This window comes from Scleropages formosus, chromosome 10 (assembly GCF_900964775.1).
Source record: "Scleropages formosus chromosome 10, fSclFor1.1, whole genome shotgun sequence".
In the NCBI taxonomy this organism is placed as follows: domain Eukaryota; kingdom Metazoa; phylum Chordata; class Actinopteri; order Osteoglossiformes; family Osteoglossidae; genus Scleropages; species Scleropages formosus.
The window spans coordinates 5,291,921-5,319,082 of NC_041815.1; the positions used below are offsets into that span (position 1 = coordinate 5,291,921).

Sequence of the window (27,162 nt, forward strand, 5' to 3'; positions counted from 1 at the left end):
GCATTTTTATAAGTTCCTCCTGCTTAACAGCCGTAATTGTAATTGGACTTGGCATAAAACTCAGACAGGCTTGTTGATTTAATGAGTCATGCGTGTCACGTTTGCTTCACATTAGCTAACCTCAAAAATGTTTCATATTTTTGTTTTCCAGCAGCCGTGACCCGTGAAGGTCAAGTTGGAGTGTTTCCGTCTTTCAGGGGGCAGTGAGTATTTTCTGGAGCATGACAATTCCATGACCATGGTCAGCGTGAGTCCTGATACCTTATCAAGGTGGACCTGCCAGTGAACCCTGTCTCTGCTGTCCTGCTGTCTGAGTGAAAAGGTTGGTGAGTTTAAGTGCTACTATTACTCATATGTGTGTGTGTGTGTGTGTGTGTGTGTGTGTGTGTGTGTTGGGGGGGGGGAGGCAGTGTCCTGCAAGTTCATACTAAAAGATACAAGGTATACTGCTGGGATTTGTCTTGCATTATTTAGCATGTGTTTCCATGTGAATGCCAGGGATATTTCTTGCACTCGTGCACCTGCTTTCGTGATTCCTGCAAGCATGACAGCAGGAGAGACGTTATGTTCCAATGCTATCCTGGTCGAATTCTTGCCATCAAAATATTGTCCATGTGTGTCTTAAGCAGGTAGGGAACCATGGGAAATGTAGAGAGCCAGAACTGGGACCGGGTATTTTGTGCTGATGATCCGGGTCTCTGGTCTCGCAAGCACGTGTCCCACTCACTGCGAGTGTCCGGCAAACGGGCCCGGCGGTCAAGGCATGCATCCACAGGCAAGACAGAACACCGGAATTCAGAGACCAGCACGCGGTCCAGCAGCACTCCCAGCATTCCGCAGTCATTAGCTGACAATGGATTGGAACCTTTCATAGAAGCCGGCACCCTTCGTGACTTTGGCAGCCCTATTTGGGTGGATCGTGTGGCCATGAGCTTGCGTCCTGTGTCATTTCACGATGGCCCAGCAGAATCCAGCCAAGTTCCTATTTCAGGCTCCATCCCTAACCCACCAGGGGAGCATTCAACCTACATGGAGAAGGTTTGTGATGGGCCACGGGAGAGTGTGGCCTACAAGAAGAAGCGTTCCAAGTCAGCCGACACTTGGAGAGAGGACAGTCTGGAGTTCTCCCTGTCTGACATCAGTCAAGATAATCTCACCAGCACGGAGGAGATTGGTGACATCACTGGTGAGAGGGGCTCCACCAGCCATTGTGACGAGCCTGAGCTGCTTGACTCCAGCGATAGGTCCAACTCCATGGATGAGCTCTATATCCGGAGAAGCCCCAGCCACAGGTCACAGAACCCTGCCCACCGATCACCATGGAACTGCTTCAACAAGCACAGTCAAAAGATCTGCGAGGACAACTGCATGGTGCCTTTTGAGGATGACAGGAGTGCATTTGGTGCCTACACCTTGCCTTGTCGTCGCTCCCACTGCCTGTCTGAGGGTCTTCCAGGCCACCAAGGGGAGCTTTGCACAAGTCTTCAGGGCCGGAGGGTGCTGACCACACAGGTAAGCACCCACAGTACACTCATTCAGCACACACGGCATAGCTTGCAGGCTAATGTCTGAAAAAACTTCAGGAATGTGTATTTATTAGACTTGATTTTTACCCACACAAATGTTCTTTAAAAGGACCTTCTGCCTACAGCATTAATAGATAATGGGATTTGAAGTGTCTTTACATGTTTAAAATCATCTGGGTGTGCGTAAAAGCCTGGTTCTGCAATTCCTAATCTCCATTCTCCCATGACTCCAGCTGTTTATGAAATTTATGGGAAAGAGACCTTGGATGTAAAAATCCAGCAGAGACTCCTTAATGCTTTCTGGACTCACACTCATAATCTTATAATAAGACTATAACAAGTAAAAGGCATTTCCGTTTCAAAGAGTTAGAATCATTTTCATCCATTGTCGGACTTGTGCATTGAACAGATGAGTGCTTTACCAGAAACAGGAAAGTCTATAAGCCAATAGCCTTCACAAAACCGTATATACAGCGCATTCTGTTTCAGTTCTAGCACTATAGATCTGTAATGTGGGATATAGTTTCTAGTTGAGTCTCCAGCCCATTAAATGTTCTGCTGTTCTGTCACTGGTTTTTGGTGATTTTTACAGAAATATCATGTGTGTCACATTCTGTTAGTGCTTGAGCAACTCTGTGTTCATAGAGATGAAAGAGTGCTCTGGCTTGGCCCCATTTCTGACCCCCAAGTTGACAGAATTGCTCATCCCTCAGTGATGGATGTCAGACCCTGGTGGTAGACACCAATTAGCCTTTCCCATAAGGGGAGGCGGAGGAGCTTCAGAAAAATTCCCTCTCTCACAACATGCGGAGGATCTTTACTGTAGTCTGGTGGGGAGCTTGGGACTGAAGTGACCAGGAGGGGGAGGGTGAGGTTAATTCCTGGCAGCAGACCTGTGATCTCTATATGTGGCGTGGTGTGCAGGATATCACAACGGGTGATGACAGTGAGCATGGGGACAGCGGCATTGACGGGGTGTCGGCTGAGGCGGAGCAGCGGCCGAGACGCTACAAGGCCATGTCAGCCTCCTTTTCTGTGTGCTCACCCACCGGCCAGGGCCTCTTCGCCACTGGCAGCGACAGTGGTGGCAGTGGAGAGGGCGGAGGTGGAGATGTGTATGAGAACTTCCGGCTGGAGCTGGAGAGGAGCTCATGTCATGTAGCAGAGCCTCCTGATGAGGTGTGCTCTGCCGCTAGTGATGACTGCAGCAGTGGCACTGGTGGCTCAGCTTACCCACTGGACCCACCCCTCGACACTGGCCAGGGGACGGTTCGCAAGGCTGGCACACTCACAGTGAAGAACTTTCTGGTACACAAGAAAAACAAGAAGGTGGAACCAGCCCCAAGACGGAAATGGAAGCACTACTGGGTTTCACTGAAAGGTTAGTCTTTCTCAACCCTTAGCGGTCCCATTCCTTCCTTTACCATAGCTTTCTAGCAGCTGCCATTTTCACTTCACAACTGAGCACTTTTTATGAATTAACACAGCAGGATATGCTTCAGCAGTTCAGCTTAAGATCAGCAGCAAAACAGCAGTGACTTTTGGTAACCAACAGTTTTTGGCTGATTCCTCCACAACATTAGCCGCTTTGTCCGCTTCCAGCTGTAGATGAAGAAAGTGTGGAAGAAAGTTCTCCATAAAACCTTCATAATGTTCACATGTGTTGCATGGTTATAGATGTTCAGGCATAACTGCTTTAATGTATTGTTGGAATTTGGACATAATAAGCAATGTTTTCACGCTAACACCCACTAATATGAGTTACATCTGTTCCTGCTTAGTCTGGATCGAAATGAAATCTGTTCTGTTGAGGAGTCAGAACTGCACTTCTTATGCCTACCACTGGAGAGCAGAATGAAATTGGGGAATTCACAGCACACAAAGCTGTAGATACACACGTGTCTCCTTTTAGGAGATTCCCTGAAGAAATGTCTTCTTGCGATTTTCAGAGCAGATCAGTTATGCTTTAAAAAGGCCTGCTGTGTTCATTCAGTTTAACTTCAAACTTCACAGAACAGTTCAGGGCAGTCTGTTCACTTGACTTTTGCTTAGGGTGCACCCTCTTCTTCTATGAGACGGATGGGCGTTTTGGGATCGACCATAACAGTGTGCCCAAGCATGCTGTATGGGTGGAAAACAGCATTGTCCAGGCTGTCCCAGAGCATCCCAAAAAGAACTTTGTGTTTTGCTTGAGTAACTCGCAAGGAGATGCCTTCCTCTTCCAGGTGAGGAGCACTGCTGAATTGTACTCACTTTTAAATGCCAGTCAATGTTTTTTTTTTTTTTAAGCGCCAAACATCATCCTTACTTGTATAGATGGAAAGTTATAGAATAGACATTTTGTACTGGAATAATGAACTTCCAAAAATAAAAAAAACCCCATGATTTTATGTGTGCATTTTATTTTTTATCATTTTAACAATAATTTCAGTTTGCCTAGAAACTGATGAGCATGACACATTTTAGTGCTACTGACCAAGAGGTACCAGTAGGCAACCGATACTGTGGTGACCTCTCCATATGTGTGCATAACCTTCAGCCCCTCTCTGCCTCTCAGACCTCAAGCCAGACAGAGCTGGAGAACTGGATCACAGCCATACACTCAGCCTGTGCATCTGCTGTGGCCCGCCAACATCGCCGCGACGACACTGTGCGCCTTCTGCGCTCTGAGATTCGGAAGCTGGAGCAGAAGATCGACATGGATGAGAAGATGAAAAAGATGGGTGAAATGCAGTTGTCTACGGTCACCAATGGGAAGAAGAGGAAAACCATCCTGGAGCAGGTACACCTCATTTAGTTGGAGACTAAACATTGCCAAGAATTTCATAGTTGGAGCCGACCAATGTGTGACGAGAATGCAAGAAGATGTGATTTTTGATGATAGCTGAAACTAGAAGCTTTAAGACATATATCTGATAATCAGGCATATTAAAATCAAAAACTGAATATAAACCTAATAGTTCTAAATGTCAGTTTCAAATTTTCAGTTACTGTATGTTTTTGATGCTGGACTCTAGTTGAATGGGTGCTTAAATCAAAAGGAACCAGGCGCTCTGTGACCCTTTGAAGAAGTACTAGTTCCATTGGCCCCATCATAGCTTGACTTTCTATGGAGATGAATAAGAGTAAGGTTGCTTCGTATAAAGCAGAAATTGCCCCAGTCCCTGCCAGACCTTTGAATGGGGGGGCATTGTTCCTGTCCTCTTTGGACATCTTGGCAGAGGGACAGATATCCTTAAGGGCCATTCTTTCCTTGTCTCAAGAATGAAACAGTCCAACACCTGTCTACTATGCCCCTCAAAACGGTACAGCCTTAACTTTGAGTAGAGGTGAAAGGTCAGGTGCTTGACTGAATGTGTTACAGAATTTCTGTACAATGGACAAGGCCTGCCCCTCAAACAAAGGGCATTTTCCTCACACTAACAAAACCATGGCGATATTGTGCTTGGAAAGCTGCATCTCTCTTGAGAGCTTCTATGAAGCCAAGTTGAACAAAGTCTGCTTGCAACCAGCATCTGTCTGTGTATGTCTCTAGATAACCATTTCCTTTCTTTCGCTCTCATTTTGACTCCCTCTTTTTCTTCTCTTTTCTCTGACAAGATTTTCCTGTGGGAGCAAAATTTGGAGCAGTTTCATGTAGACCTGTTCCGGTTCCGGTGCTACCTGGCCAGCTTGCAAGGTGGCGAGCTGCCCAACCCTAAGCGGCTGTTGGCTGTCGCCGCACGGCCCACTAAACTGGCTATGGGTCGCCTGGGCATCTTCTCAGTCTCTTCCTTCCATGCATTGGTAACTGTCTTGGATACAGTGTTCTTTCTGGGCAGAAAACATCTTTAAACGTCTCAAATAGCCACCTTGGACTCACTTTGAAAAACAAACAGCTTTTAGTATGATTGTTATTATCATGTTATTTTGCCATGGCTTTTGTCCAAAGCAACACAAAATTTCAACTAAGACCGTTATTATTTTTTACTTAAGCAATTAAGGTTCAATACTTTTCTTAAGGATGGCTCATTAGGACTTTAACTGGTCAATCATTAGGTTGATTAGAAGAAGCTTAGAAGAAACTGAGGCTGAAATCATGTGAATGTGTGCAAAAGATGTTAGTGCAGACTTTTGGATTTATTGTTATTACTCTTTGTTTGACCGACCAATGTCTACAGCTGCTTGTCCTGAGTAGGGGTGTCCCAGTCTGGAGCCTTGCCAGGCAGCACAGGGCAGAGGATACACCCCGGATGGGATGCCAGTCTGCTGGAGGGCACCCCGGGCAGGGTTTGAGCCCCAGACCCATCACACAGCAGGCACAGACCAAACCTGCTGCACCACCATGCCCCCTCATTTGTTGTTTAATTAAAAGCAATATCATTAGTGTATTTTGTTCACATAACTAAATATATTGCACTATTACATTCAAGACAACAGTTTACTAGCAGTCAGACACATCAAGAAGCACAATAATTAGCTTGCCAAAGACGGCTACTTAATTAAAGGAATTATCTTTAGTTTGATAGTAAATAACACCAGGAAGACAAGTACTGCTGCTGGAGTTTGTGATTGCAACAAATGTGTGGAGTGCAATTGAAACTAAAACTATTGTTTGCAACATATGATTAAATCTTATATCTTTTTTGGTGCAGGTGGGGGTGATAAAATTCTAAGTGATTACTAAACATAAAGAAACAGAGCAGACAGAATCAGTTCCAGGCTTCTTTCACGTACCGCGAAAGAAAACATTTTTAACAGGTTGACTGGTTTCGTAACACGGTCTGACATGCTGCATAATGCTCGATAATAAAACAAAACAGTGCATTTGAGAGCTCCTGTCTTCTAGTGCACTTCACCTGGTTGAGCTCATCGATTTTGACATTAAATACAGAACTCTGAAAGAAAAAACAGTGAATGGCAGTTTTAATGTTGCGTCCAGAACTAGCAACTCAATGCACTACTTGTTCCACGGCCACCCACGTAATGCTCACCGCAGGTGGGCGTCAGAGGACACTGGTTGCCGAATGACATGATACACCAAGATGAGGAGATCTGAATGCACCCACAGAGGTGTTTTGAAGGCAGTACTTCAAAAAGCTTTTTATTTCAAACGGTACGTATATGTTTCAACAAAAAAAAAACAACAATACAGTACAATAAGTTGCATTGTGTCCTTTCAGAGCGTATTTACATTGTATTATATAACTAAAAGCCCAGATAAATAGACCTATACGCAATGTAATCCATTTTAACACAGATGGTTTCGAAAAACTTCTCAAATTTGAAGTGGGTTTTGTTTTAAACTGATGGCATGGTGGGTTTGGACAGTGCCAGCTGTGTGGCGGGTTAGGGGTTCGAGCCTTGCTTGGGGTGCCTTGCAACGGACTGGTGTCCCGTCCAAGGTGTGTCCGCCTCCCCCTTCGGCCTTGCACCCTGTGTTGCTGTTCGGGACAAGCGGTTGTAGACGTTGGTTGGTTTGTTTCAATTGTTTTATGTGACATGAATACAAAATTAAGATTCTCATGCTTCTCTAGTTGAAAAACGACCCGGAAATAATTGGTGCATACATTTACTAGCCAGAGATGTTGAAATAATTATCAGGTTATCAAAACGAAAAGACAAAACGACTTACTTACAGCTGACTTATTCAAGGTAGTACTGTGGATGTCTGCTGTCTGTACTAAGAAGTGACTCTCAACAGCTGTGTGGATTTTCTGCTACATCAGAAAACACGAGGTCTCCTGAATGACCAGCAGGGTGCTGTATGCCTCCTCCTCCTCTCCCAAAGGTGGTGGCCCGCATGGAAAACGGGGTGCGCCAGAGAACGCAGGCCATGTCTCGAACCTCCACCAAGCGCAAGAGCAGGTTCTCATCCCTATGGGGTCTGGACACAGCCTCAAAGAAGAAGACAAAAGGCAGACCCAGCATCAGCCAGGTTTGCTGCTGTTTATCGCAGCTTTCTGAAACATTATACAGCCATTCCTCACATAAAAGGGTTCATCTGTTCCACGAATTAACAAGTTTGATGAATGACCGTTGAGAGGGGATGCAATTAATGTTCTTTTTTATCTAAAAACTTAATCATCTAGAATGCTTGTAACAAAAATATAATTTCAGCTTGTCTTTCCATGCTGTATTTTCAGTCACTCATTCATTATGGATAGCTTGTCCAAGGCTAGGTCATAGTGGTCCAGAGTCTGTCCTGGAAGCACAGGGTGCAAGGCAGGGTATAACCTTGACTGAGACATTTTGATAATTTGGCTCATGGATTTTTATGATATAATGAAAGAAAGCTCACACGATCACTGCACTGTGGACTGTGCTGTGTTACTAATGAATTTTTGGTGTTCATTGATCTTCTGACTTTATGCTAATGTGAGGGTATGCATGTTAAAAAGAAAAGTTGTTTATATGTACATTAATTCATTTAGCAGATGCTTTTCTCCAAAGCAACTTCCAATGAACTCTATGTAGTGGTATCAGCCCACACACCTTATTCACCGTGGTGACTTACACTGCTAGATACACTACTTACAATGGGTCATTCATCCATACATCAATGAAACACACTCTCTGTCACTCACACACTATGGGTGACTTTAAGGATCTGCCTCAGAAGCATGTCTATGGACTGTGGGAGTTTACCAGAACAAACCCACACAGAGACAGGGAAACCATGTAAACTCCACACAAACTGAGCAGGGCACTGAATGCACATTCTCTCGCACCACCCAGGCGCTGTGAAACACCAAGGCTATTTGCTGTGCCACTGTGTCACCACATGATACATATAATATATAATAAGAGTTACAATACTTAATAATGATAGTTACATATAGTAATAGTTCCATGTTTATAGCTCATTTGTAAAACTGAGCATTAAGGGACAACATGTGCTATAGTGGTTAGAGCCACTGCCTTGCTCTCGAAGGTCTCAAGTTCACCACTCCTATTACTATGGATCTTGCTACATACCCTATATTACTTCAGCAAAAACTACCATGCTCTTTCAAAGATATAATTGTCAGTAACTTAATATTGTATTTTGCTTTAGAGAATGAGTTTGTGATAGTGTTGAATCTGCTGTTAAGTTTATGGTTTGAATTTATCTTAACTGAGGGTTGTGAGAGGGGGGTGTGGTGGTGCAGCGGGTTTGACCTGTCCCTGCGCTCTGGTGGGTCTGGAGTTCAAGTCCTGCTTGGGGTACCTTACAGTGGAAATATAAAACTGGATTGGTTATGGAAGAAGTGTGATAATGCTATTAAACTCCATGAAAGAGCTTCTGTCTTCATCTAGTGCCTCTGTTAAAAGAGGTCTAATGACCTGCCATTCACACCTTATATACTAGCAGTCCAGGGTAATGTGGAGGTTAATAGATATTGACATAACTGTTGTGCAAGTAAAGTGACTGCACAATGGGCAAGGATGCCATTGCAAAGAATAATCAGCCAGTTGTATGAAAAAAGTAAATATATTTTCCTAAGCTGTTTTCTCAGAAGCCCATTATATAAGAACTGTGTGTACTGTGCAATTTTTTTTTTTTAAAAATTGTGACTGAAGTTCAGGTACTCAAGTACAAGCCCTAACAATAACCATTAGGTTGAAAGTTTGAAATCAAGGTGATTAAGTATCTCTTTGGTAAAGTAATCAACTTTATGCTCCTAAATAGATGAACTCTGAAGCTGTGTTATTAAAAGTTGCTCTGTAATATTTTTTCTCTTGTGCAACTAAGTAGCAATGAAATATTTATAGAAATTATCTCTGCAAAACCCGCTTTCAATTCACAGGTGTCACCCTGTAATTTGTAAGCCTTTTCACTTCCAGGTGTTTGCTGATGGCAGGGAGCCGACGAAGAAGTGTCCGGATGGTGTGTTTGTGGACACTGCCAGGGAATGTGTGGTACGTGGGATCCGTCAAGATCCGTATCTTGGCCGCAAACTGTCACGAAAGCTGCTATCTAATCGAGCAGAATGGATGCGGATTTTGAGAACAGATGAACGCTCAGACTCTGCCATCTTATCAGAATGCCAAATGGAGTTCTGCGCTACACTTGTCATGTTGTCAGTCTCCAAGGAAAACAGAATTTTTGGTAGTCCAGGGACTGATAGTAACCGTGAGGTCTTGGGATCAATCAAGTGGTACGGAGACAGGGCAGAACAGGGCACTGTTCAGTGTTCTTCTTACACGTCTAGTACTGGCCTGCTGATGGACAGATGGTGAAGGAATGGTAGGACGGGGAGGCTGGGGGCAGGCTAATCCTTCGTCTGCTATGGGTTTTTGTTGCTGCAGGCAGACTGACAGATCTTAAACCACACTTTTCCTCAGTAGGCAGAATGTGCATCAATCCATTCTGGCACGAGAGGGCATGTAGGACCAAGCTGAAGAAGACTCTCATGGATACAAGCTTAACATTGTATCAAAGGGCAAGGCAATATTACTGAACTCACGACGCGATTTGGAAAGGACTCACCAGCGATGACTTCACTGCTTTGACAGCGCTACACATCTCTAAGCAGATAAAGCACTGGCAGCCCTGCTCCAGAGAGTGGGCTATCTAAAAAACCATCAAATGATACCCCATCTCAAATTAACAAGCTGAATATATAGAATCATAGAAAGAGATACGCAGCTTTTTGGAGCACCTGTATTTGTCCATAACATATATATTTATGTTATCAGCTCTGCTTCTTTACATACTTTTTAAAATCCTTCTGGTCTGTGTTTAAAGATGTAAGTTAGACACGACAAAACCCTAACGAAAAGAAAATTAGTTAATATTTTCTTCATACTGGTGGTGGCAGGTGCTTCAATATGCTGTTGTCTCAACCCTTAAATCATGTGAACTGAAGGAGGGGCAGATCAAAATGGACTAGAATGGCGAGGCAGAAAATTGACACACGTTATTCTGTTCTCTGTCAAAATACGGGAGATGTGAGGACAATGCTCATGTGTTTTGTTGCTTCTACTTTCTAAAGAAGGAGAATGAACGACCAGTGAAAAGCATCCACAAATCCAACACAGAGAGTGATGTTTGGGTGCCACACTACCTCACGCCTTCATGGGTCTGTTTGCCCAACGACAAGCCAGTGCTAGCCATTGTCCAACCGGGAGACTCCACCCTTGATGTTCTTGAAAGCATCTGCAAGGTAGGAGTCCAGCACCTCTTTCAGCAAGCGCTCTGGACAGTCAAAAAGTTCCATTCATTTGACAGCATTACAGAACCCTTTTCTTCTGATCCTCCTCAAAATGTTTTACTAAAATATATATACTATAAAACCGTTACACCTCATCCACTTTTATGCTGTAGATGTTCTAAACTTTCTGCACAACTGCAGAACCTTGTTTGATTCACCTGATGACATTACATACATTATTTGTTTATTGCAGTTGCCAATACCGACATTATGGATATTATTCATTTGTTTGATGTTATTTATTTGATTGTATTCATCTGCCGAAACTGGTGGTATTGAAAAAACTGACTGTCTGCCCCTGAGTCAAAATGATCATGCGTCTGCATCTCTAAATCTATAACTTGGTTAGAAAATACACTTTTGTTTATCTTTGACTTGGAGGAAACATTTGTTAAATGAATAAATACAAATTTAAATTATATTCACTTGTCACAAGCATTCTGAACATAATTATAATTTGTTTCTTTGTAATCACCTCTTGTATTTTTTTTTTGCGCTCAGTGATTAATAAACATGCTAAATGCACAACACTTAGAAGTTAAAATACGATTTTTTTATCCCCCTCAAAATGTCCTGAAGTTGATCATTTAAAAAGGGGATGAACAACTGCAACAGATTAAGCTTTCTGTTCATTTCAGAGTGTTTTTCCCCTTTCAGATCGTGATGCATTGCTACAGGCCTTGATTTACAGACCCAGAGGCACACTGTGCAGAGAGCATCTCCCACGGGGCTGACTGAATGTCTGGGAAATCCAATAAGACAATGCTTGTTGCAATCCTCAGATGAGGCCAGCAAGTAAAAGATTTCCCTGTCTGTGATTTACAGAGATCATCTAGGCAATGCTCAAATCATGAAAAATGTTGCCATAAAGCTTAAGCAATATTATTATTATTATTATTATTATTATTATTATTATTATTATTTGCTACTATTTAAAGGAGGCCTTATGATACAATCTTAGGGTTTCAGAAATCTTTGAAGTCAGTCTCATATTATGATATTGATTTCTTGTCTGAGCCCATTTCTGTCAGAAAACAAATTTGGCAAGTGAAGAGTTTAATTCAGCTGTTCTTAATAGGTGACATCTAACGGAGAAGGTGACCCATTAACACAGAACATATTACCCAACCCAACAAGTTCAGACATCTACTTCCAAGTGTGACCTATGCTCTTTGTGATAGTTATATCAAAATAAGGCTTGTCTTTACTCTTAGTACATAGAAATTCCACATCTGGGCTGAATGAAGTTTAGTCTTGGAAGTACACGCAACACCACTCTCTTTCTTGTTCCACTGGGAAACAGGATGAAGCCTGGGAACTAAACCACCACTGCCCATAATGGAGATGCAGTGAGTTTACTCTTTCAAAACTCCTGTTCTTCCACAGACTCACCATCTGGATCCTGCCAGGCACTATATGAGGCTGAAGTTTTTAACTGATGACCAAGTGCAATTCTATGTTCCAAAACCCGAAGAGGAAGTGTCTGATCTGGTGAGTTTTACCACAAGTACCTCAACAAGTTCTGATTCCCAAGATTTTGGCCCCTCTTTCACCTTTTTCAGTTGCTTTTTTCTCTTTAAACTATATACCCAGCGGAAAGGTCGTGCACAGCTTCAGAAATACAGTACCTTTTCACACCATTTATTAATTGTTTATTGCAGGTCTACAAAGAAATTCAGATTTGCTCCAGGATCACTAAACTCATTAAGTTTGACCGTCATGAATCTTGTACAGCTGGTTATGGTAAGATCTCTATGAAGCTATAATAACAGAATGTCACGTCCTTGTTGCTATCCTACTTATATCCTAATTTGTACAGCTTTGACTGAAGCCTGGAGTTTCCATTCTTTAAGAAAACTGCTTTGACGTGTGTGTATTTCTAACAGGGTTTGTACCATCATATCTCTGTTGCACTTTTTTCCTCCAGGTTTCTCCATCTCTGTAGTGCAGGAAAATGACAGACAGAAAGTCTACATCACTGACGTAAAGGTGGGAGGGTTAGCTTTCGCCAGAGGTAATTTGGCTTTTTCCCCTGTCCTTTTCGGTTATTTCTTGTGTCTTGCAAAGCAAGGGAGATCAGAGGCTCGTGATTTGAATTTACTAAGTATAATAATACACTACAGTAAGTATATAAGTAAGTTATATAAGTTTGCTGTAGTGTTTGTACTGGTCACTCTTGTTTTCCCAAAAAGCTTAATCCACGCATAACATTTATAACACTGTATAATGCTGTGCTGTAAATCTATGTTTAACCTACGGGAGTGTTTTCTTATACAGAAAAGTAAAAAGTCCCAAGACTTAATACCTTATATACCTTTTCTGTGTTCATGGTGCAGCCCAAGACAAAAAAAAAAAAACTGAACTTTTATAACTGAAGTGCCAGAAAAGTAATTTACACTAGGTGAAGAATTGCCTACCCCACAGGTTCAAACGTATAGCAGTACCGGTCGAAGTGATCAGTACAGTTCTAAGGGGGGTACGTCGGACCCTAACCATCCTGCTGTTGATTGTTCCAGGCCTGAATGCAGGCGATGAGGTTCTGCAGGTGAACGGAAAGGACACCAGCTGTCTAAGTGTATCTGACATGAAGGCAGCATTCCCTCATCCTTCCCTGTCCCTGACCGTCAGTACGCTGCCTACCCTGGATCGGACCCAGCTTTGCTACTTTCCACCACAGCAGTCCGATGGTCTGAGGGACCTCTATACTGACATCTTCTCTCAGAGTCAAGGTAGGGGAGTCTCAGTGAGGACCACAAGGGGACAGTGCAGACTAAAGTAGAGTAACCTCAATTTCAGATCAGGAGCTTAGCATAGCTTTTTACTGACATCACTCAGTATTTACCCAAAATCATTTGATCCTTCACCAAAATCAATTTTTTCTTGATGTGGTGTTCAACCATAATAGTATTGGTAATGGAAATGATTGACAGAATTTGCTTCCTGGTTTTGTAGAAGACATCCTTGATGATGGAATGGTCATGGGCCTGGAGAGCTCTGGGGACAGTCTTGATGGTGATTCTGAGATCTTCAGTGATCCTGAAGAAAATCGCAAGGTAAGAATTAATGTTATGTCACCCTTAGGTCATGTTAGAATATATCAGGAACTTTAAATTTTAGTTATATTTACATTATTATATGTATTTGTATCACAGTATTTATATTTAAGTGTGTTCTATTTCAAATATCTTGATACTTTGTACTTTCTAAGGTATTTTTGCCTTGATTATTTGAATAAAGAGCTGTCGTTTGTTTTGTTATATTGTTTAATTAATTTGATCCTTTAATTCTGGTTTACATGTTCAGCTTAATTGAGCTAATTTCTCTGTCTTGCACAACTGGCAATACTTTATGTAGTCAGTTAGTAAAAACTGAATAATGATAGATAACTAAAATTAATTTGTACTGCTTTGTTTGAGGACCATAATTTAGCTAAATAAAAACAGAACACATAGCAAATTTTTCCCAAGTGATGGTTCTTTTTAGTTTTTAATAGATGTTCCATACACACCAGCTCAAAGTCAACATTAATCTTAATGAAGACTTTGAAAACCTCTATTTGCAGGATAAAGACGAGGAAGCCATACTTACATCTTAATAAATCCAGTTATAAATTTATATAAATTTATTAGAAATGTCTAATAAAGCTTTTCAAGTAAATTAAGGCAGCCATTATTATGGCATGAATGTAAGATTTTTAAATATCCCCTGCTTGTAACATATCTAGATCCTGTAAACACAACTTTAAATGGTGCCATCAGAGAATGTTTTGGATTGTAATGACATTCATTTGAACTCCTGTTAATACACATCCGATGATCTGCATGGCTTTCTGGAATGGTACAGCAATCAACAAAGTAGATCAGAGGGTTGTAGATTTGCATCCAAGGAGTGTTCTTCTCTTGAATTGCTTCATTATTTCAGTCACTGTTCAATTATGTAAGTGGGTAAGAGTGTAAATTTTGACTAAGTTGGTCTAGAAAAATGCCTCTGCTTAGTCCCTAAATATAATAATATAGTTATGCTGACTTTTTTCAACGGAGTGCCAGACTATGAGTAATAAAAGAAATGATCTTCAAGGTGTCTTCTTGAGGGGAAAAGAGTTTTCTAATTCCTGCTATGTAAATGAAGCACTTTCCAAATGGAGCCAGAAATTCATTGTGAGAGAATGACATCACGGGTTTGTGTTGCTATGTTGCAGGGCCACTGTGGGGTTTTTCGTTTGCCTGTATTGGTTTACTGAAACTTGTTGCATTAGAAAAAAAACTGGTGCTTTTTCCCTAAGTGTCCTAAAACTGGTGGCTCACCACAGGAGCCCATCGTCTGGGATAGGGTGGGACGCCAGAACCACTTTCCTATTTAAAAAGCTAACCAGCATCCAGCCTGTCTACCTGCATTGCTCCCTGATGCACCATCTGCTGTGAGCTCATTTATTCAGCCCACAGAGCAGGGCAATGTGCACCTTTGTCTGCACATTTCTCATTCAGCATCCCACGTCTCATTGCTCATTTTCCATGAAACTGCAGCCAGGTCTGGTTGGCTTTGACCTGTTTCTTTTCTACTCTGTCTGTACCTGAGGGGAACATCACAGCTGTGTGTTCATGTAAAAGGACTTGTATTATTTTATTTATTACTTTAATGAGTTAGAACAAGCAAAGGGGGTATGTTTTGCATGTTATACCATGCTTTTTATGTGGGATTGCAATGAGTGTGTATTGCTCCCTGGCTCATTTTGAAGGGGATGTTGTGCTGTCAGCCAGGCAGCTGTTAAAGGGATCAGGGGCATGTATCTGATGGTAAGGGAATATAAGAGAGGGGGGAATCTTACTGAAGTATTCTCGCTTTTTAATTGCATGATTATGTGTGATAATTAAAGCTATTCCGGGACCACTTTGTCAGCCTGGCACCATAAGCTTTAAATAGATAAATAATCAGACAGACCTCCAACCCACCAAACAATGTCTGTAACCGCCTGTCCTGAGCAGGGTCACGGCGAGCCGGAGCCTACCTGGCAACACGGGGTGCAAGGCCATAAGGGGAGGGGACACACCTTGGACAGGCCGCCAGTCAACTACAAGGCACCCCAAGCAGAGCTCAAACCCCAGAGCCGCCACACAGAAGGCACTGGTTAAACCTGCCATGCCATGCCACGCCACATCACACCATCCCCCCCTCAGACAGACCTCGACACAAAAATCCAGGAACGGTTTGAGTTCAAGTCAGTGTATCTTTCTTTTGTTCCCAGAAGTTTCGTTTGAGAAAGAATACAGAGGAAGGGTTTATGCTGCAGCACCTAAGACCCGGATCTCAGACTTTTGCATCCAAAAAGGACTGGTACTATAAGTAAGACAGCCAAGCTGTCAGGCTTGCAGTGGATCCTTGCAGCTGAAGCATCTGCAGGAGCAGCAGGAGGCTGGTATCTGCATGCAGACTATGGTTTCTTTCCCCCGCCCCCAGTTTAAAGCCCCGTCTCTCTGACTCTAATCACATCACCAGGAGCCACTGTGCCAATGGAACGGAGCCAAGGACTCCTGCAGAATATTTAATCAGCATTGAAGTTGGATGTATCTCTAAGGTTTCTCCTAAAATTGCATGCAGAGGGGGCAAAATGTTTGTGGTCCCTCCTTTCATAATTTACACAGTGGTGTTAGAGTAGTCACTGAGGGGCAGGGGATATTTGAAGCTCTGCCTTCCGTAATGCATAAATGCAGGGAATACAAAGAAAAAACAAGCAAATTGTTCAACACAGCAGGTATAGTATTTGACAGTGGCTCAAAAGTCGTTTTGGTCATCATTGCATTGTGAGATCATTTGTCATGCTGGTGATTTAAGTATGTGTGTCTTGCAAATATTTCTTAGTTTTGACAAGGGATTACGGCTTTACGTCAAGCCAAATACCGAAATACAGGAGTAAGACTCTTAAGTTCTTTGGTTTTTTTATCTTGTGGAAGCAGGAGGTTTTTTCTCTTCCTTCCAACCGCTTGGCTATAGACGTATTATACGCCATATTTTATAGAGTATATTCACACGTGTAGGTCTGAAACCTTTGAGATTTTTTTTAAAAGTCTACTCAACGGGTTCTGCTATGATGTGTTAAAACTTTATGTAACTTTGTTGGATACTTCTTGATTCTTGATGATAGCAGGCATTTTGCCCTCACTAATAATGTCAGTCTCAATGTAATAAGCAGCACCCCAAGTGATCAGCAGAGGTCTTCACACGTTGCGAGCTAGCACAACGTAGCACACCTGATCCCAGGCATTCAGTTATCCCTTATAACAATCTGGTCTTTAAAAAGAAGAGTCTGGCAACAGTCAGCTTGTGGACTCTCAACCAGTGTCCACCATAGTACCTGACTGTCTGAGCTGTTCTGCCAAAGTACCTCCTGCTCTTGTCTCCAGTTCCAAGTACCTGCTCCTTGTGTACTCCTTCCCTCGAAGGATTCCTTGTTCTTCGCATCACCGCATTCTGAAAGTCCTCAAGATATCATGTCACCAAATCTTTTTCCTTGTTCTGTAGTCTTCACGTCTCCACGACACAGAATCAGTACCAATCACCTATTACACTTTGCCCTTGCAACACCTGTAAGTAAATTCTGCTCTTGAGTTCTCCAATATCTCCGTCTGAGTAATTATGATACTGCTTATACAGTTGTTATATTCTAGCATCTTGACTCAGACTTCAATGACCGTGGTTTTAGGAAAGCTTATGTATTAGTCTTGACATACAGTATACCACAATAGTAAATAATTGCTGAGATTTTGTGATGGCAGAAAGATGGCATGGGAACGCTGGACTCAAGTGCAGGATCTTTCGTTAGACTCAGGCAGGACAGGCAGGTTCTTGTGGTTGGGGACGAGCGTACGGTCGATCGATGGGTAAACTGGGTTGCAGCCAGGATCCGAAGATCTGGTCGTGGGGCAAAGCAAGCGGTTGTATCCAGGGGAACATAGAACAGGACAGGATGCAAAGGGCTTTGGAGCAGGACCAACAAGGAAGTATGTGAGAGCGCAGAGGGGCCAGCTGACTCAGGGCGAGTGCAATTCCATAATTAGAGTTGTTCAGTGCCTTAAAACATGCTGGTGTTGATTGGCCTCAAGTGTCCTCATTAAGCGAGCAGTGGAGGGGAGTGAAAGATTTTTGTACGTTTTAGATTACATGTGCATGGAATTCACTGTATGCCAATTTTTCATTTTGACAGTGAGAGCATGTCCATGTCCACCTGTCACTGTGGAAGCAGTTGAACATGTGTTTTTGTGACATTATAATGACACCATTGTCTAAGGTGACTTAAAGTGTTAACAATGATTTACCAAATTATACAGCAGTGTATTCTTGAAATATCAATTCAGGGTAAGTTTTATTGTATTAGGAGTGGGATTTTAAAAAAGGGACTTTAGGGTTGTAAGGCAGCACCCCTAACTACTGTGCAACCCACTGCCTCATACTTTGCCAGATTAATTTTGTTTTGGTTTTGCAATGAATGGCTTTGGGATTTTCTATGGGGCCACCTTATGAGTAATCACCTGCAATGTCTGGGCGGTTATTTAGAATGCCCTAATTTCTTTCTGCTTTCCCTGGGGTGTGGTCATTTGATCCAAACCAGGGGCTATTATTACAATGTAAAAATTGTACCAGCACTGACCTGTAGTTCTCTGCCACAAACCATGAAGCAGTGGCCTGTACTCAATAAATACGTTTAGGTGTGCCTGGGCAGCCTTTAGTGGTCAGGATAATGAGATGGGTGCAAGTTGAAGAATTGGCATGTTCTGCATAACACTTTAAAGTTCTTAATTTGGATTTCTAAAATAGAGTATTTAGTCGTGATTGTTGCACCTAGTGGTAAAACAAAGATACCTCTCCTCCAGCCTAGTTAGACTTGTGCTATAACTGTTATGAGTCTCTCGGGTCTTTCAGAGAGCAGTTTCTTCTCATTGTGGTCCTGAGACTGGAGGCAATGCATCACATTATAACTTTAGGCTGTACTTATTCTGAAGTTGATTCCCCGTTAGTCCTTCCCCTTCTGTTTTGTCAGTATTTTTGAGGAAGTGATTTTAGGTCGTTTTTATTCATCGTTTTATCCGTTATTTACTATTTTAATATATCCCTTTGTTTTATTTTGGCATTGGTTTTTGGACCAATTTTATGTCTGTACTATTAAAGGCCCATATTTAATTTCATATAGCTGTTTATTATGTAGAGGAAATATGTGTGTTGGCCTCAGGTATGAAAATATTGTAATAAATACAGAGATGAGCAAGAAACAGGAGAATACAGATGAGTGAAGAGTAGGACGGTCAATTAGCCTGATGTCATGGATGTACACTTCATTCCTCAATACTGGTTAAGTAACAGTGATCCAGAAATGACAATATAGATCATTCATTTGTGTTTGCTGTGTGTGTTGCATAAAGGCTTTGTGATTAGTTGCAGTCTGATTTGGAGGGAACGCTTTTCCTGGCTCTGCAGTGAAATTCTTTGGGGACCATCTGTGTGTTTTGACATGCCTACCACAAGCTCCCAGGTTACTGCTGAAGGTGCGCATTCACGCTGATGTGTGAGAAGGGGGTGGTGGGCTTTTTGGCCCTAAACTGCATAGAGGTACGCTTATTTATTTTATTTTTTTTGGGGGGGGGGGGGGGGGGAGATTCACAGCATGGTCTGTGACATGTCCCTGTTTGTCCCCTGTCCCCGCAAAGTTGCCTGTCAGCTTATCCTTAATCTTACCTTAATCTTTCTCTAGTTACCAATATTGCAGCCCTCTGCATTCCGTTATCCTCTTCAACCCTTTGCCGTCTTTAATAAATGCACACATGCAAGAGATTTGTAGTATAATCTTACATTTCGCGTTGGAAATTAGGTACAAACTTAACATGCCCAAGTAGAGGATTTTAAACATGGGTATGTGGAGGCACCGGCATATTCTGAAAATTTTGCAGGATCTAAGATAATAGTGTATCGTGCTCATGCTACTCATTTCATAAGCACAAGGTGTTGTAATAGCTCCTTTACCCATTCTGCTCATGTCTCGCTCCTCTGCAGCCCACTCGCTTACACCCCCTACCCCACACACTGCCCCACCTCCTCCGTATTTAAATTTCACTGCAGAGTGCCTCACCAGCCAATCCTGCTCCACGACAGTCTCCTTCCTGGTTCTTTCATCCTCCCTCACTCCCCTCCCCATGGACACGATTATTATCATCCCCTGCTCAGAGCGCTGCCCGGTGTTCAGAACTGCTTGTCCTTGCACTTAGCCAGCGCCTGTAAGAGAACCAGCAAAAGCAAAAGTGTTACATCCCAGCTGTGCAGCAAAGAAGGGGAGTTTGCAGCGGCTTGGCTTGGCTTGGCGGTTGGGGGAGGGCGGGGGGGAGGACAGGTACCTGGTCACTTCCCCAATACCCTCCCCTGACCACAAAGCTTGTTTTAGAAACAAGATCAAGAGAAGGAGAAGCACTGTGAAGACCACAGTTTCAGGACCTGGTGATCACCTGGGAGACACAAGCGATCTTGAACCCTTCACCGTCTGTGGCCACGCCCACGCTCACACCTGACCATGTCTGCGCTGAGGAGGAGCCGCCACGGCAAGCGCTCCTCCGACTCCATCTATGACATGCTGCACCTGGTGAGATCTTGCCCACCTGCCTATTGTTTGCATTTTGAGCAGGATGTCGCGAACATGGGAGCTCGACCGAGGTTTTGGGCTGCCGATCTTCTCAGTTGGCTCCATTCCCCTGTCGTGGGCCGCTTTTGCACCTTGGGCTCTGCCGCCTACACTTGCTACAGGAAGCTGTGATGCGTTTGTGCTCCGCAGGGCTCTCTGGCTCTCTCTTTTGGCTAGAGCTGCGTGATAGTGAGAGAGCTATATGGTGTCTCGATGAAAGAAATGAATCCGGAGGTTTGGCGTGCTGTGCGCTGGTGCGGGAAACTGGGCTGTGGTGGAAGATCTGCAAGGACTTGGTCACCCAAACTTTGCCCAATAAAATTGCACAGTTGTTTAAGCAGCTGCACTTATAGCCATGAGTTTACATGTTCAGATCTCAGAAGGGGCCCTCTGGTTGTGTTATTGAACATCGAAATTGAGCTTGTTTGCCACAGTAAATTGGTATGGCACGTGATTGGATAGGAAATTTAGTTTTACAGCTATAAATATCTAGCGAGAATGAGTCGGTGTGTGACTGTCGATGTGCAATACATATAATTAATATTAATTTCTGTTAGTAGTTTGCGATGACACCCTGCTGTTTATCATTTCAGTATTTTTGTTATGCATGTTTAATTCCTTGCATATGGTGTGAAAAACACTATTGCATTTGAACTGCATCCCTGTTTGCATTCTGTCAGCTGCTGAGCAGAGGAGAGCAAACAACTGTCATCTGACACATAGAAATTTTTGAGAGATGTTCTGCTGGAGATGAAAGTGGGATTATGTTCTTTTTTTTGAAGATTAGACTCTGGCTGCCATGGGCTCTCAATGAGATGGACACGTAATACTGCAGCGCTTTTTACCAGTGTGGTTGCCCACTGGAGGTGTGTGTATGTGTGTGTGTGTGTGTGTGTTTGTTGGTACTGTGTGTCAATTTCATTCTTTTTTCTCTTTGTGTTTGTATATTTTTGTTATTGAGTTATTTCATTCTGTGTGTGTTGGTTTGATGTACTCTTCCTCGGGATCTGTGTCTTTGTTGGGACTGTGTGCGTTTATACTGTGTTTGTGTGTGTCTGAACAGATGTTTGTGTGTCGCTACTGTATCTGAGTGTTTGATTGCACTTTCTGTGTTGATTTACAGTATGTGTGTTGTGTTTCTGCTGTGTGTCTAATTATACAGCATATGTGTTTGTAGGTACTATACTGTGTATATATAATATGTATATATATATATATATATATATATATATATATACATATACAGTATATATACACTGTATGTATGTATATATATATACATACACACACGTGTATATTTATAACTGTGCTGGCTGCGGATTTTAAATAAACTCTTTCTTTTATATTTGCACTGTTATCTCTTGATCATACTGTATGTTTTTGATTCTACTGTTTGTGGGTCTCAACACAAAGAAGTGTGAATATGCTAATTATGTCCAAGGTCTAGCAAGGACCACTTAGCATTATGTGGCTGTTTTGTGACAGACGTTTCTAATTATAGACGGTTTTTTTAATGGTGAGATCTACAACCCACAGCAGTGCAATAAAAACCAGATTTCGTGGTTTCACAATGAGGTGCACTATCACGTACTCTTGTCGAAAGCAGAGGTAGGTGTAGCTGTTGTTTGTGTGTGTGTTTTCTAGTTCTGAAAGATTAGGTTTATTGTAACTGTTATTGTTGCTTGGGTTAAGTCTGATTATTTGGACAACCTTGATCCAACTTTATTTTCTGAATTTATGGCCTAATAAGTGGGATCACAGATTGTAATGATTTCTTTCATATGGTGGAAAGTAACAAAGTAACTGAACTTTAGAATCACATATCTGCACCTATGCCTCTCTTTCTGTTAATGTAATGTACACAATGTATTTTCTATGAGATGTACGTCGCTTTGGAGAAAAGCATTTGCTAAATGAATAAAGGTAAATGTAAATGTAAATGTAAATGTAATGAGTTATATATGGCACCCGTCAAACATGTGGGTCTACCAGGGCACCTGAAATAAAGCAACTTATACACAGATCAGCCATGTCAAAAAACCAGAGAGGTGAAGTGAATAACTTTGATTATCTTGTTATAATGGCACCTGTCAAGGGGTGGGACATATTAGGCAGCAAGTGAACAGTCAGTTCTTGAATTTGATGTGTTGGAATAAGGAAAAATGGGCAAGCGTAAGGATCTGAACGACTTTGCCAAATTGTGATGGCTAGATGACATGTGATGGGTAGTACCTATCAAAACTAGTCCAAGGAAAGACAACTGGTGAACCAGTGACAGGATCATAGGCACCCAAGGCTTACATCATACTTTTAGGCACCCAAACCATACATCAAACTTTTGGCGTTTATAAAAAGCAGTTTAAGGATGTCTGCTTTCTTCCATCATGGTCTGATTTTTTTTTTTTTTTTCTGGTATTTTATAGTGAACTCCTGTCAAAGACTTTGCTGAGGACCCACGTCAGTGCTCTTTTCATATGGCTCATTGGATCTTTCTGGAATCGATCCCTGGGGAGTCATCAGATATGTCAGTGTGGCGAACGTGCTCACCCTTGAGCAGTCACTGATTAGCTATGCAAATCACAGACACCGCAGCTGTGCACTGGGAGATCACAAGGGTATCAGGAAACCCCTCACTGAGGGGAACAGCAGTGCTCACAGCTGGCCCAGCAGACACTGGGACCATCTGACTTCTAATAGACACTCAGGTCCGTGTCATGTTAGAGCCACACTAAAACGCAGTCTTTCATCCTTCCTTACCACTTCACATACTCTTCCTCTCTTGAGGTTGCCTGCTCATCATAACTTTTTTTTTGAGCAAAATGGATATATCTAGCCCTGCCAGTCTAATGCTGATCTTTTTCTTCATATATCTAGTTCTGTTTGAACATTTGTGTATCAGATGCAGTGATTTCTTCTTCCTGTGTATTTAGTTTTGCTGTCTCTCATGTGTATCTGATGCTATGCTCATCCCCTTTTATCCATTACTGCACTTGGCCTCTGTGCATCCTGTGTGGTTCTCATCTCCTTGTGCCCATAGAATCTGTTTAGCAGTCTACTATGCACCTCTTTATTCCATCTGTGCCTCTATTAAGACCTTTTTGGGGAAAGCATTACATTAGCTATTTGCTAAGCAGATGCTGTTATCCAAAGACACTTTACCTGTTTTTGAAAACCTTTCTGGAGAAAGTATTACATTAGCTATTTGCTAAGCAAGTGCTCTTATCCAAAACCACTTTACCTGTTTTCGCAGTAATGCATCTCAAGCAATTTTACTACTTTGCTAAACAATTCAATGGCGTCACCCCTTCTGGGGCTTGACTGCAGTTGTCACTGCATAATTACACTTTAGTGAAAGTTTGGTTTTGCTCTTCGTTTTCCATCTTATGCGGAAAATGTGTTCCACTGAACAGCTATTTCAAGGACAATGCTTCAAACAGTGGCTTTGAAATGCTTCTTAGCATTATTTAATCCATTTTACTGAATCCCTTATTGGAAGTCTGGGGAATAATTTCCTGGCTTGTCCCGACTTCTTTTTCCTGTTTCCTGGTTTGCTTCATTGGGCACAATTTTCACAACACCCAGTTCAAGATATCAAGAGCTTTGAAGTGGAGCTGGAACAAACATTTTGCTGGGAGAGTTTAAGCTCTTCAGGAACCATTAAATGGGTATTAAGGAGAAGAATAAAAAAATCATGCTGAAAGGAGATTGTTGTAGCTAAACCACAAACATGCAAATTACCATGAGTTATAGTTCATCTTGATTGATATAATTGGCCGTTTCTTGTTTTTTTTCAAATTAGCATTTTAAAACAAAGTAGAGCTAATCACATAGCTCACAATGCCATTTTGGAAATGTTGCCTTTACTTTTTTTAATTATTATACTTTTGTTGGTATATTTGGTTTGTTTAAGTTAAAATTTCTGTGTGTTGTTTGCAGTAAATTGGGTGTTCAGTCCAGCCAGAGCTGTAGGCTGCAAAGGAAAAAAATTCACTCAGACACATAATAGGGTCTACTTATATCCCTGCGTGGTTGGTGAGGGCGAGAATTGCTGCATTGATCTGTATGTTTTATTTGAGTGATCTTTAGAAATGAGACCTTTCGAGTGAGTGATGCTTGAGGAACCCCTGCTGTCAGTTACTTCTGATGGAGTTAAAAGGGGAATGTAGTTTTGTATGGCATGAAGAGTTGTACATGAGTACATCACTTCACTGTGTGTATAAAATCAGAGCAAACCTCTCACAATTCAGATAAATACCTCCCTGGATTCTGAGGTAGCTCTGGACAAAAGACAAACCATAGGTTTGCCAGCTGTGTTCATCCCAGAGTAATCTAGCATAACAAGGGTTCATTTTCAGGTCTGAGGTTGAGGGAGAGAGTGCTCTACTGAGCCAAAATTACTTCTGACACCAGGGAGACTTGAGAAGAGTGGGAACAGTGTTCTGGCCTAATAATTTCCCTCAATACAGTAGTTGTTAATGCTTTTTTTCTTTGAACATTAACACAAAAGATGGTCCAAAGAGGAACAGTGTTCATATCTGTAATGTTATACATATACTGTAACTTACTGTTTAATCCCAAAATATATGTCTTGTATCTTGATCACGGATCACATTCAAACTGAGTTTGGGTCCTTTGCATCACATATGATGTATTACAATAGCTAAGAGGATATATATTAGTATCTATGCTTTTTTGGATTATTTTCAGTTACAGTGGAAAATTGTAACATTGTGATTTTGTGCTTTCGAGTAAAGAAATTCCTACACGGTGGTATATCCATATTTAGATTTTTTTTTGGCTTGACACTTTCCAAAATTGTTGTGCAGGGGGAGGACTGGCAAAGCAACAAGCGTGAACAGAAAGTTTAAATTAAACATGGCAAGAACATTCTGCAACTCTAGAAATAAAACTTTCACAGGTTCTGGCATATTCTACCTCACTGCTTAACTATGAAAGTTTTGGAAGGTTATCCTTGGTCCTGCACACATCCTGTAGGGTCCAGACCTCTAGGGTCCAGAACCTGTAGGGTCCAGAACCTTCACCTCAAACATACTTGACCTAATTGTTGTGCCACAACTCCGGTTTCCTTGGCGACGTCCCACTGTTAATTGATAGTTAATAGTTAACATCCACTGTTAATTGATAGTTAATATATTATTGAGATTCTTTGGTAGGGGATGTGAGGGAGGACGGTGGATCAATACACTACCTGGATGCTGGCCAGCAGGAGAGACAGAAATAAAGAAAGTGGGGGAGGGAAGGAACCAGATGGAGGTGGTTGTTACGGAGGCTGAAAATAGATTGCTCGAGTGGAGACGATTGTCAGATATCCCAGCGCATAGGCATCCCGGCTCAGTGTCAGAGCTGAGCCAGGGCGAGCAAGAGATGAAAGAGACGAGAGCCCCTGCACGTTGGAGGGATGTGGGAGCAGGCTTATGTAAGCATGCTTCTCCATACCAATTAGTCGGCAACTTTGAATTTCAGTCACTTCTCAGCAAAGAGCCAGAGAAGTCTTCGTTCACCTTCTCCCTTTCTGCCGTCCCACTCTTTGTCTCTCCGTCTTTTACTGTCATTCTTCTCTCTCCTCTTGTTGATCTTTCTCTCCTTGCTTTTTGCTTCTTCTTATTCTATCTTTGGTCCACCCTGCCTCTTGCTGTTCTTCATCTCTCCTCATTCTCTCACATTCTCGATTCCACTTTATGTCTTTCTGTTTCACGATCGATTTCTGTCTCCTTTCCTTTCTCCATTTTTCTCCTACAGAGCACAGAGCAGGTGGCGGCTTTCTGCCGCAGTCTCCATGACATGAACCCCTCCGAGGGCTCCTCATCCACCAGCCCGGACTCACCCCTTCCACCACCTGCAACCCCCCGCCAGCTCTCCGACGCTGACAGGCTCCGCAAAGTCATCTGCGAGCTAGTGGAAACGGAGCGGACCTACGTGAAAGTCAGTACCGAGTACCGCTGCATGCTCCTCTGCTGTGCATAGAACTGTTTTTTGGGTAACACTGAGAGGGACAGTGGGTGATGGTCTTTGTTCATTCTCTGGATCTGTGGGTGATGGGTACAAAGCCCAGTGACAGAATATTTCTGTTCTGCAAGGATTTTTTTTTTCCATTTCCTCACATGTATCTATCCTTCCAAATGTCAGATTAAGGGTTTTGCTATTTTCAGTGCAAACGTACAGTATGTGTTAGTTCCCTCGTTTCAGTAAGATGAAAAATATGCTGAAATGCCTGGGACTGAAACATTGTTAAGCTTCTTTTAATAGCTGTATGCAGTTTTTGCAGGTCAAAGCAGAGAAAAAATTTAACAAAATATCTTCCCTGCTCTATAGGTCCTGCTTGATACATTACAATTACTCATTTCAAAAACATTATTCATTCATTACATTTTATTTTTCTGAGATCTCAGTGGATTCTTTACATCCAATAATCTTGCTTCTCCTGACAAGTGAGCATTTAACCAAGTTATTGCATGTCCTTGGTCAACACCACATTCTGTAGCTATTCTATAACAAATGACCCACAATAAACCAAATACACCATTGTTATTTTCTAGGATCTCAACTGCCTTATCGAGAAATATCTGACACCCTTACAGCAGGAAAGCTTCCTCACGCAGGATGAGGTATGTCAATGCCACGTTTTTACAGCAGGATGCAGAGTGGTGGGTGGGTGTATTCATAGGTGGGCTGGGGCACTAAATGAATCTATTGAGCTCCTGTGGAAAAGCAGATCAGAGGTGGATGAGCCATTTTTACCTTTTTATGTCTGAAAAGGGCTGCATTTCATATGGAGAACTTG

General features: G+C 42.3%; 1 protein-coding gene across 4 annotated transcripts in view; it reads left to right on the forward strand.

Moving 5' to 3' along the window:
* The first annotated feature begins 639 nt into the window (after positions 1-639).
* Positions 640-27,162, forward strand: part of LOC108941465 (T-lymphoma invasion and metastasis-inducing protein 1-like) — a 33,957-nt gene continuing 7,434 nt past the window's right edge. For 3 of the 4 annotated variants that reach the window (XM_018764140.2, XM_029255668.1, XM_029255667.1), the window contains exons 1-15: positions 640-1,512; positions 2,451-2,907; positions 3,579-3,751; positions 4,084-4,308; positions 5,127-5,312; positions 7,297-7,443; positions 9,333-9,407; positions 10,484-10,654; positions 12,089-12,193; positions 12,364-12,445; positions 12,630-12,716; positions 13,219-13,431; positions 13,655-13,755; positions 26,121-26,303; positions 26,918-26,986. In XM_018764140.2, the coding sequence (XP_018619656.2) occupies positions 640-1,512; positions 2,451-2,907; positions 3,579-3,751; positions 4,084-4,308; positions 5,127-5,312; positions 7,297-7,443; positions 9,333-9,407; positions 10,484-10,654; positions 12,089-12,193; positions 12,364-12,445; positions 12,630-12,716; positions 13,219-13,431; positions 13,655-13,755; positions 26,121-26,303; positions 26,918-26,986 (3,147 nt within the window). The remainder of the gene's footprint in view (positions 1,513-2,450; positions 2,908-3,578; positions 3,752-4,083; positions 4,309-5,126; positions 5,313-7,296; positions 7,444-9,332; positions 9,408-10,483; positions 10,655-12,088; positions 12,194-12,363; positions 12,446-12,629; positions 12,717-13,218; positions 13,432-13,654; positions 13,756-26,120; positions 26,304-26,917; positions 26,987-27,162) is intronic. The other variant, XM_029255669.1, reaches the window with a different exon arrangement.